Raw genomic sequence first — 12697 nt, forward strand, 5'->3', positions numbered from 1 at the left:
AGCCTGCACTCTGGATTTTTCCTAAACTTGTTTGTGCTGAATGAGGGTATCATGATCTAGGCCAGTTACTAAACCTCTTCCTTATAGAATAAAAAACATTTTCATGCACCATTAATTAAGATGAAAAGGTTCCTGGCTTTCCTAGTTCTGCCTATTCTCTTGTAATACTACAATCTAGCAAAAAGAAGCCTTGAACTTGCCGGGTGCTAACTAATGGGATGCAGCCCCAATTCATGTCTCACCAGGAAAAGGACTTCTCTGGACCCCTTAGCTATGTACTTAGGAGCTGCCCAGGGATTTTCTTGGAGGAACGAATCTGGAGGGTCCTGCATGAGGCTTCTGCCATGGATAGACACTGGGAGCTTTGTGTCTAGGTGATTCTAAAGTCAAGTCTTTTCCTAAAATAAGCTAAGTGTGTAAAATTCTCTCTTCTGTTCTACTCTGTGCTTGCTCTAACTTTGTTAGTGTGCTCATGCCCAGGAACTGGTAAATCAGATTTGGAGTTTGTAGCAGTTTGATATTATTTATGAATTCCAAAAATAGATATTGGATTATGTGTTTGAACTGATCTTTTCCTCTGGGCATACTAGATTGTATTGGATTCAGAAGTTTCACTTTTGCTTGATTAAATTATGATTAGGGCTTTGATTGGGTCACTTCAGTAGGATGTCGAGTCCCTACTCCCTTGGTGGGCAGGGACTCACAGAGAAAATGACAATGCACAGGAGTTAGTTGGAGTTTCAATGCTGGAGCCCAGGAAGTGAGCACACAGAGATGCAGATATATGAGGAAAGAAAGAAGGCTCTATTAGACATGGCAGAAGCACCAGGAAGAGAGACAAGCTGTTTGCCTGATAGTCTACAGCTGGCTTTGTGGAGAGAGTAGAGTAGCTGAACCCAGAGAGAAATGAGCCCCAGGAGAGAGACAAGACTTATCCCAGCCTACAGTTGATATTGGAAGAAGCTGGGACCATGAAGCCTTAAGAGGAAGAGAAAGCCTGAACTCTTGAGACATCAGCAGCCATCTTGCACCAACAAGTGGCAACAGATTTTGGTGAGGGAAGTAACTTAAGCTTTATGGCCTGGTAACTATAAATTTCTACCCCTAAATATCTTTTATAAAACCCAACAGATTTCTGGTACTTTGCATCAGCACCCCTTTGTTGACAAATATAGAATTCAACTGTTATAAATTAGATAACAGTGAAAGGTAACTTAAAAATTAAATGTCAAAACTATCTTGCAATTGGATTTGATGTATAATTGACAAGTGGAATTAGTTCAACTACTTGAAAAGCAGAATAACTTAGCAAAATTGTTACTAATAAAATTGTTTTAGTTAATAAATGGAAGTGCCCAAATTGTTTCAGTGGAAACTTACTAGAAACTGTAACTAAGAGTTAAGATCATTATATAGATGCCTTTATATTATAAAAGAGCAGACAATAATACCTGAAATAGATATAACTGTGTGGATTTAGCCTAGAATCTACTATTGTAATGGTAATCGTAGACTAATTTACCTTTGTTTATGGTTACTTCAAGTCTAACCACACCCTTGCATTAGCTTACTAGTTTCACCTTACCTGTTAAATTCCAGCTATTGTGATGAAATTCTAAAGTGAGTTTGCCTTTGTTTATTGTTACTTCAGTTCTAGCTTCACAATTTGCCTTTGCTTATGGCTATTTCATGACAACATCTGCCCTCCATGGCTCAGGGGAAGGCAAATTTAAGACACCCCTGTCTCCTCTCCTTCCACTGTATTAGCAACCCTGCTTTCTCTTGTGACTCCAGATGTGGACTAGATTGCTGCCTAGTGGAATTCTCAACTCTCAGAGTTGTACATCCACTCTTCTAGTCCGGCAGTCAAGGACTGGTGAGGGGATGACCTCCCACCTCGAGTGCTGATGTTCCTAAAAGCAGCAAGTCATCAGAAAAAGCAGGTTTCCTTAAGACTTCAATGACCTCAGTCAGTATATACTGGAATTAGTCTTGCTCATCCAAGGTCTGTCAAAGTCAGATCTTATTTCCCAAAATAAGAAATAAGCAAAGTTCTGAAGTAAAGGATATGATGTAATTTTTAAAAATTTTATTTATTTATTTATTTATTTATTTCCCCCTCCTTCCCCTCATCCTGCCCTGCTGTTTCTGCTGTCTGTGTTGTCTTCTCTTCTCATTTTCTCTCCTCTAGGATTCACCGGGATTCGATCCTGGAGATCTCTGATGTGGAGAGAGGTTCCCTATCAATTGCACCACCTCAATTCCTGGTTTCTGCTGCGCTTCACCTTGACTCTTCCTTTGTCTCTCTTTTGATGCATCATCATCATCTTGCTGTGTGACTTATATGCGTGGGGCACTGGCTCACCATGCGAGCACTCACATGGGCACTGGCTTGCCATGCGGGCATGTTTTCTCTTCTTCTTTTTCACCAGGAGGCCCCGGGGATTGAACCTAAGTCCTCCCATATGGTAGGCAGAAGCTCTATCACTTGAGCCACATTTGCTTCCCAATATGATATAAATTGTATTTTAAAACTTTGGGGTGGCGGTCTTGGCCCAGTGGTTAGGGTATCCGTCTACCACATGAGAGGTCCGTGGTTCAAACCCCGGGCCTCCTTGACCTGTGTGCAGCTGGCCCACGTGCAGTGATGAAGTGCGCAAGGAGTGCCGGGCCACGCAGGGGTGTCCCCTGCGTAGGGGAGCCCCACCCGCAAAGAGTGCGCCTCATAAGGAGAGCCGCCCAGCACGAAAGAAAGTGCAGCCTGCCCAGGAATGGTGATGCACACACGGAGAGCTGACACAAGATGATGCAACAAAAAGAAACGCAGATTCCTGTGCCACTGACAACAGAAGTGGACAAAGAAGAAGACGCAGCCGAGAACAGACAATGGGGTGGGGGGGAGGGGAGAGAAATAAATAAATAAATCTTTAAAAAAACATTGGGAACAATTGGTTATAAGACAAAAATTAAAGGAATGAAATTCTTGTGCAAAATTGCATGGTCACTGTGCAAATTTGAATAATTAGAAATAGCCTTCAAAGAGATCTTTTAAATATTATTTTATAGTTAAAATTATTTTGTAAAATAATGAAAATTATAAGTAGCATAAGTGAGCTGTGTATTTGTGTCTAACTCTATTGTGCCTGCCTATTTGCTCAGTGTATATCTTTATACATAGGGTATATCAAGTTAACAGATGAAAATTCTTAAAGAACTCTATTCAAATTGTTAAAAATTAAATATGCACTTACATATGTGAATAAATATTCCTAGAGCCCAAATGAGGCTAAGAAGAATGGAAAGGTCATATAGAAATCTGAATATAGAAACTATTGGGAAGAGGAAAAATATTTTCCTAAGCTCTTTGACCTTTCCAGCCCCCAGGGCCTTCTCTTTGCAGAAGCTGTGAGAGAGGGGCTAGGTGTGGCAGATTAAAACTCTGTCTTTGAACTTAAAAAACAACTATCTTCTAAACTGGGGAATTAGGAAGGGAATCAGTTTGCCCTGTAATTCCTCAATTTAAACCTTTACCAGCCTTAAAATAAGGGTGGTTAATAATCCTATTACCAAATTTCAGTAAGTAAAGGAAAAGTCCTTGAAAGCTATGAAAGATCTTTTAAAACCAATTAAAAAATTGTAATATATTCCAGAATCTAGCAGTCAGTATGCTTTTAAGATTGTTCACAGTTTTAGAATTTTATTAAAAAAAAAAAAGAGATTTTAGTTTCCTGTAAAGAAAGGCACAAGAACATTCCTTGCATAAACTATAATTGTTTCAATTTTATTTAGCTTGGGTGTTATCTCCCTAGGTTTACAGAAGACCAATTAAATAAATTAACATTATATGTATTAAATATTTAAGATAATGAAAGTTGTGAGTTCATGTCTAATGAAATTAGGTTAAAGAAGGATATTCAGGGAAGCAGACATGGCTCAACTGATAGAGCATCTGTTTACCATATGGAGGGTCCAGGGTTCGATCCCCACGGCCTCCTGACCTATGTGGTAAGCTGGCCCACATGCAAGGAGTGCACCCCAAAAGGAGAGATGCCCCATGTGAAAAAAGTGCAGCCTGCCCAGGAGTGGTGCTGCACACACAAGGAGAGCTGACACAGCAAGATGACACAACAAAAAAGAGATGCAGTTTCCTAGTGCTGCTGGATAATGCAAGCAGACGCAGAAGAACACACAGTGAATGGACAGGGAGAGCAGACAATGGGGGGAAGGGGAGAGAAATAAATAAAAATAATATAAAACTTAAAAAAAAAAAGGAAATGTAGATCTATCCTCTCTTGAATGGATAAAATCGATTTCATTGGTTGCTAATTGTAATTTAATAAGCTTATTTTAAGGGACCGCAACCCATCTATATGGTTATAGTTTATTATAAGGTGTTTGTAAAAGCATCTTCTAAACTGAAGCATTTCAATGGCTAATTACAGCAAATCATTATTAATTAGAAACCCAAATTGATATTAATAACAAAAAGCAACTTCATAACAGGGAAACCTGTCAGAGGTCATCTCAATCTGCATATCAATTGTGTGATAAAGAAAGATAATCTTGATTCCATTGGAAATCTTAAATTTTCATAAAATAATGGAGAAAGTAGTTTTTCCTGTGCTGCTAAAGTAAAATACCTGTTAATTAATGTAATCATGGTAAAGGTATAGAAGTAAAAATCAAAGAACTAAAATAGTTAAGCTCATTTGATATGTTATACATTGCATTGGAAGTGTTTAGCAAGTGTATAAAGATTTAAAAAGGTAGACTTCAGTATTGTCAGACTCTCTTGTGCATTCAAGCCAGGCCCAAATACCCTGCATGATGCCTCTCCATTTGCATTATTGGCTAGATTTGTCACTGACCCTAAAACAATAAAAGTATCTATTACATCTCTGGTTATGTTCCTGAAGTGGATGGAGAGTATATTGCACTTTCAGACTCCTGCAACAGCCAGTGATGGCTTGATATGGCCAGATGAACAATGGACATTGCCTTCAGACTGACCAAAGGGCACTATGCATCTGGCCAGTGAAACACTGGAGTCTTACCTTCCTAGTCTCTCTAAGATCACTGTGCTGCAAGTGGAGCAACAATTACCAGAGTACTATGAGTAGAACTTAAACAAACAATTGGAATTATGGCCTGTTCTCATGGATAAATAACATGTATGATTTTGCAAACCTGGAGGTTAGGTCTATTAATTGCAGCTCAGAGGAACTTGTGCATTGATAGTATTAAGTACTGTACCTATATGCCTGATGATTATGATGATATCTTTTCTATTCTAGATCATATGCAGAAGGATATTAAACATGTTAAAAGTCCTGGTAAACTTAATTCATTTTCCATGTAATTAATGAATGTGCCTATAAGACAAAAGAATGGCCCTCTTAAGTACTATCCTTATTTTGCTTGCCATATGCTTGTCTTGTTATTTCCTATACTGTCTTCGTGAGTTTATGTCTAGGGCAGTACCTCTCTTCATACCTCTCCTAGCTGTCCTAAGCATAACCACAGCTATAGGAACTGGGTTTGGCAGTATATACCCAAACCCAGCAGGTCTACCACAATCTTTCCCTAGAGTTAACCAACAGCATAAAAGAACTCAAGGAAGAATGCTGTTTCCCATCAACTTTGGGGGAATGTAGCCTCTGAAGGGACCCAGCCTTTCTCATTCTTGTAGTCTAGTATGTCATGGCTGGTCCCCTTTCTGGGCCTACTTATCATCATCTTCTTTATCCTTTTAGCGGGGCCACGTATCCTCAAAATTCTAACTAAGTTTATTTCTTCCAGAATCAGTGCCTTCCAGAGCAAAACATTAGTTATGTGGAGGTTTCATCCAGTTCCAACCATGATGTTGGACCCATCTTTCCTCAACCATAGCCAAAGAGGCTTACACCCTGTCTAGCAGGGACTATTGCCCTAACAAGCAGGAAATAACTACAGAAGAATGACCATTGCTCCCCAGCACTCCCTTAAGAATAGGGGTGGGAACTTACTGAGGGAGAAGTTGAGACAAGTTAGTACAGGGAAATGAGGAAAAGACGAGCCACAACATGGCCAACAGATAAAATGGCCATGAGACCCTGCCAAGACCCTGATGTTGAGGGCCCACCTGGGGCTCTTTCTGGGGCCAAGGGGAGTCCCCTGATAATTCCAAACAGGCCTCCCCTTGGTCCCAGATAACCCCAAACAAAGGGTCTCACCATTGGCCCCACCATTGGTGGAGTAACCAATAACAGCTGGGGCCCCTTCCCTTAACATTAGCAAGGGGAGGAATAATTGATAGTTTAATAAAGGTAACCACACAAGTCAAACTGCTCTCTCTGCCTAGAGGAGCCCACATCAAATCTTGGTGCATATTTCTGTCCTTCTCTTCCATTTCTCAGCAAGTTCTGTTCTTTCTCCCACTTCTCAAAAAATTCTTTTTACTGACCTAATTAAACAGGCATGTTCGTAAATTCTTTTATGCTACATAGCCACGAACCTAGAGGAATCCAACACTTCCCCCACTTCATTAAGTAGTATTAATACTAGATTGGTTCTCTAAAAGATTAGAATTTTCAACAAAAAAGGACATAAACTGGCATAGGCAATTCAGAGAAAATGTCTTCTGTAGAATAAATATTTGAACCGCAGGGGCCTTTCTGTCTTAAAGATGACTTTCAGAAACTGTTAGAACATGTGACTTACATATAACTGAGAAAAGCAAGGCCTATTTTACAGTTGAAATGAAAGAGACTTTAAAAAGTAGTTTCTAATAGTATAAAACACATTAAAAACAAAAATGTTTCTGCTGCCTTTTCAGATGCAATTAACACATTTCTATATGTAACATTACCAGATTTCTTCCTCGTAAATGAACTACCTAGTGCCAAAGAAGAATCTAGGTAAACTGACATTAGAGACATTCTGGTTTGAATTTAATTGATTGCTCAAAGTCTAGACTCCCTTTTGAGCAACAAAATAGGTCTGATGTTTGCATGAACTAATATGCCAGAAAGAATTTTAATTTAAATGGGCATATGCTGAAGAGACTTTAAAAATCATTCCATGAAAGAGGGAGTTGATGCTATAGAACTGGATACCTACCTGAAAGATGATCTTTTCTACTTGATGTTGGAATTGCTAAACTCAGTTTAGAATTTGGGGCTAGTTCCTTTTCATATGTTTGCCCCTGAGGCCTCTCTTCCTGTGGAGAGATTACAATGTACTCAGTGAGAGTAGTCTCCCAAGATTTTGTACTTTCTCTTAAGACTATCTTTTCTTGATCCTAAAGATGAGCCTATGATCTGTTGTCTTTCTGGAATTACCTCTCTGTGTGGTCCTTGTTCTGCAGTTGACCTTCTGTGTGGTCCTTGTTCTATTAATGACTCTCTTCTCAATCCTTGTTCTGCAATTGACCCTCTATGTGTTTCTTGTTCTATTAATGACTCTCTTCTTAATCCTTCTGCAATTGACCCTCTGTGTGGTCCTTGTTCTATTAACGACTCTCTTCTTGATCCTTGTTCTGCAATTGACTCTCTGTGTGGTCCTTGTTCTATTAAGGACTCTTTTCTTGATCCTTGTTCTTCAATTGACTCTCTTTGTGGTCCTTGTTCTATTAATGACTCTCTTCTTGATCCTTCTCCTGAAAATGACCCTCTATGTGGTTCTTGTTCTATTAATGACTCTCTTGATCCTTCTTCTGCAATTGACTCTCTGCGTGGTCCTTGTTCTACTAATGATTCTCTTCTTGATCCTTGTTCTGCAGTTGATCCTCTGGGTGATCCTAGTTGTGTTGTTGACCCTTTGAACTGTCCTTTTGCTGTTACTGATTCTGTGCGAGGTCCTTCCTCTGCAGTTGATTCTATGTAGGTTCCTTGTTCTGAAAGTGACACCCTATGTGGTCCTTGTTCTTTTATTGACTCTCTACTTGATCTTTGTTCTGGAGTTGAACCTACGTGGGTTCCTTGTTCTGTTGCTGATTTTCTGTGATATTCTTGTTCTGCAATTGACTCTCTGCCTTGTTCTTGTTCTTTGCCTAAAATTCTGTGTGGTCCTTTTGCAATTGTCCCTCTCTGCTGTTCTTGTGGGCTTGATACTGTCTGTTCATCATGTTTCTGTTGATCTTCTTGATTGTCCAACAAATTACTTTGGGTTTTACTAGTTTGTCTTTTAGAAAATAATGTGCTCATTTCTAAAAGCACTTTTTCAAAGTCTTCATAAATGTGTTTCTGATTATCCATGTCTCCCCAGAACTCAGGCAAGTCTATCTCCTCAAATTCAATGAAAGGCCCTAATGCAGAAAACAAAATATTTACCTAAACAGTTGATCTTATAATGCAGAATCAGAGCTATTAAGTTATAATACAGGAAACATTGAACACAGTGATTTAATATTGCTTTAAAAAATGATAATTATCTTTCCTGATAGCAGAATGAAAAGCACAATGAAAAGGGAACATAAAAGATGCTGACTACTGTGAGTTAGAAACCATCCCTTGAGAAGGGGGAGCTGATGCTGGATATATGTAGAATGTTTAATAAGATCAATTTTAAATATGTGGTAATGGATGGAGTTGATGGTAGCACATTATAATGAATGTAACAAATGCTGCTGATTTATGGATGTGATTGTGGCTGAAATGGGTAACTTAGGGAAGTTAATGTTAGTTGGAGGACAGCTGGAGGATAATCTAGGGACTGTATAACAGTGATTTTGGTGGTAAGTGAGGATTGTGGTTAATATTAATAATATAAATACAGGAATGTTCTTTTACTATAAGGTGTTAAGAATATGGTGATCCATGGCAAAAATATAACTAATGCAATTTACAGACTATAGCTTACAATTATAAATATTGTAATATTTTGTAGCAAAAGCAAAGAAGATACTAGATCATGCTAAAGGTAAAAAAATGAATATGGGCTTTAGGTTTATGAGAAATGAATGTGATTAAGCATTTTTTCTTCTTCATTTTCTTCATTAACAAGGAGAACTTGATCATGTCATTTAACCAATCTGTATTCATTTATGTATCTTTCTGAACAATGGAGGGGCAACCGAGTTTGTTTTTAGGATTAGATGAGATAAAGTGCCTGGGCAGAATTTTTTTGGAATAGTGCTTCCATAACTTAAGCTGCCTTTTGTCTGTTATTTTAGTTTTTGAATTTGAAATAAAGTTTGCTTTAAAAAATTCCTCCCTAAAAGGTTTGGCTTTGGAAATGAACATGATTCTTCTTTTGCTACTTGAAGAGTTTTAGTTTGCCAAGGCAAATAGAATTTATCCTGTGCCTTTGGTCCTCCCACAATAAACACAGCATAGGAAAGGGGAAAGTAACATATGTCTATCAACTCAAATACTTTTTCAATAATCGCAATATCAAAATAAAAGCAAATCTCTATTCTCTATCCCTGATCTTTCATTGGGGTGATTTTTTCCAATATTAATTTCCTCTCTCTTCTTCCCCTACCTCTTTCTCCTTCAACTTCAATTCTCTTTCTCCACAACTTATGTGTATATCTCGTTCATAATTATGTGGGTACCTGGTTCCTAATTTTGGTTCTTAAGACTGAATAGCATTCACCAGAATTCCACAGTTAGAAAACCACCCTGCTGTCTAGGACCATGGAGAGTGGACCTCATGCCAGAAACTTGCCTCCCTCTCCTCCATACAACCTAGTAATTAAGCTATATTTGTGATTCCCACAAATTTCAGAAATACTTCATATTTATCACCCATGGATTCTTTTTTAAATTAGAGAAATGTGGATTTACATAAAAATCATGTATCAAATATTGGATTCCCAAATACCACCCTATTATCAACCTTGCAATAGTGTGGTAAATTTGTTACAATTGATTAAAGCACATTTTAATAATTGTACTAGTAACTACAGTCAATGGTTTAATGTATGGTTCATGGTTTGTGTTATTCAGTTCCATTAACTTTTTTTTTTTTTTTAAGATTTATTTTTATTTATTTAATTCCCCTCCCCTCCCCCCAGTTGTCTGTTTTCTGTGTCTTTTTCTTGCTGCGTCTTGTTTCTTTGTCCGCTTCTGTTGTCATCAGCGGCACAGGAAGCGTGGGCGGCGCCATTCCTCGGCAGGCTGCTCCCTCCTTCGCGCAGGGTGGCTCTCCTTACGGGGTGCACTCCTTGCGCATGGGGCTTCCCTACGCGGGGGACACCCCTGCGTGGCACGGCACTCCTTGCGCGCATCAGCACTGCGCATGGGCCAGCTCCACATGGTCAAGGAGGCCCGGGGCTTGAACCGCGGACCTCCCATGTGGTAGACGGATGCCCTAACCACTGGGCCAAAGTCCGTTTTCCCTAACTTTTTTTTTTACATCACAACTTTTATTATGTGAATTTTTACAATACAAACAAAAAAATACAGAAATGCAATATATGAATACAGCTAAATGCAGAATGGTGACATTTTTTCTCTTCAAGAGGCCATGATTCCCATTTCTAGTAAAATAAAGAGACTGCACATAGGTAGAAACAGGTTGGTCATTAGCTTCACAATTTTGCCTAGAACTGATCTATAAATGCATTTCCCTCTGCTACTTACCATAAAGTGTAAAAAGGGAGTTAAGGGAAAGTTTCCTTGTTGGTTCCTACTATATGAAAGATGCTATATTCTATTTTAGCAGGGCTAATATATGGAAAATATCTAAGTTAAATGTTATTACAAAAATGAAGCAGTAATGAGATTCTGGCTAAAGAGGGCACTAAATGAGAATAGTAAATATTTAAAGAATCCAAAACCATCAAACAAACAAAAAGGTTGTTATAGAAAAGCTCTAGGTGCAATGTAAGCACATAGGGATTTTTTTTCCCCATGTATTTTTAAACAATGGAAGTGTCAAAAAATAGGGTCAACTGTGTAGACTAAATCACATCATTGTTTATGCTGCATTAAATGGAACTTCTGTATTATAATTCTCACAGAGAAGCATAGTTTTCATCATATTATGGCAATTTATCCTCAATGAAAACCTTTCAGAGTCCTTTTATTTTAGAATATCCTGTAAACAAACAAACTACCAGAACATGATTGTACAACAGTAAAATGTTCTCTTGCATTAAACTGAAGATACCTATTTAATAAAATAAAAAAATTAAAATTAAAAAAGTAGAAAAGGCACTTAGAGCTGTTACTTTCTAAGTACACAACAACCCTAGACAATTCAAGGCATCTTAAGCTCCACCAAGAACAACGACAAAAAAATAATTTTTGTCATGCTGTTAAATCCATCATTATGGATAAAATTGGTGCAAATTGGTCAAACGGATCCAACAAACACTGATGTCCAAGCTGGCATATTGGCAACTAATACATAACTGGTGGTCAATAGAGGGTTTAAAAGATCTTCCCTTTCTTCTTGTTCTTTTTTTTTTTTTTTTAAGATTTATTTATTATTTATGTTCTTGGATTACTTTCATTTTCTGTTTTTTAAACTGTTGGCACTCCTCTGGTGTGAGTATGTCTGCTTTGGCAATAAGTGGGATGATATTCACTTTTTCATGTAAATGTTTTATAAACTCAATATCCAATGGTTTAACTCCATGTCCCGAAGGAGCATGTATAAACAACATTGCGCTCTGTTGTCAGGCATCTGTCCTCTGTTCACTCGAGATTCTGCGTTTAGGTAGTCCTCAAATTTACTATCAATGTAGTCGATGACAGGCTGCCAACAATTACTATTATCCACTGCATCTCCAAATCCTGGGGTTATCAACTATTGTGAGTAGCAACTGAACACCACTTTCTTTGATTAAAACTTTCGATTGTTCCACCTGTATAGTCTTTTTTATTCTTTGGGAAGGACCTTGATGCTCTGGAGAATACAAATCTGTGAGGAATAATGAGTTGATTAACATTGACTTTCCCAATCCAGATTCACCTACTACCATAAGTGTGAATTCAAACACTCTCTTCACTGATTTTCTGTATTCTTGATTTGGGAGATTTGCAAATCCCACAAAGCCTTCAAGGTTCTTCTGTTGAGCTACCATGGTGCTGCTGTTGACACTCCTCTTCTCAGCAGGAGTGGATCTCGCACTTCCATTAACTTTTTAAAACATTTTTATTCTAGGAACATGTGCAACCTAAAAATTTCCTCCTTTTAACCACATTTGAATTTACCCACAGATTCTTTTATTTTTTTGGTTTTAACTTTAATTTTTAAAGAAGCTTTAGAGTACAGAAATGGAGAAGCGGACTTGGCCCAATGGATAGGGCATCTGTCTACCCCATGGGAGGTCCGCGGTTCAAACCCTGGGCCTCCTTGACCCGTGTGGAGCTGGCCCATGTGCAGTGCTGATGTGCGCAAGGAGTGCCCTGCCACGCAGAGGTGTCCCCCACATAGGGGAACCCCACACACAAGGAGTGCGCCCCGTAAGGAGAGTCACCCAGCTTGAAAGAAAGTGCAGCCTGCCCAAGAATGGCTCCACACACATGGAGAGCTGACACAGCAAGATGATGCAACAAAAAGAAACACAGATTCCCAGTGCCGCTGATAAGGATAGAAGCGGTCACAGAAGAACATATAGCGAATGGACACAGAGAGCAGACACTGGCCGGGGCAGGGTGGGGGAAGGGGAGAGAAATTTAAAAAAATTAAAAAATTAAAAAAAAAAATTACATAAATAAAAGGGCTTCCTATATGCTCCCCTCCCCCCCGCTTTCCCACTTTCCCA

General features: G+C 38.7%; 1 protein-coding gene and 1 pseudogene across 4 annotated transcripts in view; both read right to left on the bottom strand.

The window, feature by feature from the left end:
* The window catches only part of EFCAB5 (EF-hand calcium binding domain 5), a 277520-nt gene that overhangs the window by 91168 nt on the left and 173655 nt on the right, over positions 1–12697 (bottom strand). For all 4 annotated transcript variants that reach the window (XM_071210465.1, XM_058283113.1, XM_058283114.2 and 1 more), the window contains 2 exons: positions 7320–8284; positions 7099–7198 (listed from right to left, as the gene is read on the bottom strand). In XM_071210465.1, the coding sequence (XP_071066566.1) occupies positions 7099–7198; positions 7320–8284 (1065 nt within the window). The remainder of the gene's footprint in view (positions 1–7098; positions 7199–7319; positions 8285–12697) is intronic.
* On the bottom strand, positions 11211–12055 carry LOC105745230 (septin-7 pseudogene; annotated as a pseudogene).

This window comes from Dasypus novemcinctus, chromosome 21 (genome assembly GCF_030445035.2).
Source record: "Dasypus novemcinctus isolate mDasNov1 chromosome 21, mDasNov1.1.hap2, whole genome shotgun sequence".
Classification (NCBI taxonomy): Eukaryota; Metazoa; Chordata; class Mammalia; order Cingulata; family Dasypodidae; genus Dasypus; species Dasypus novemcinctus.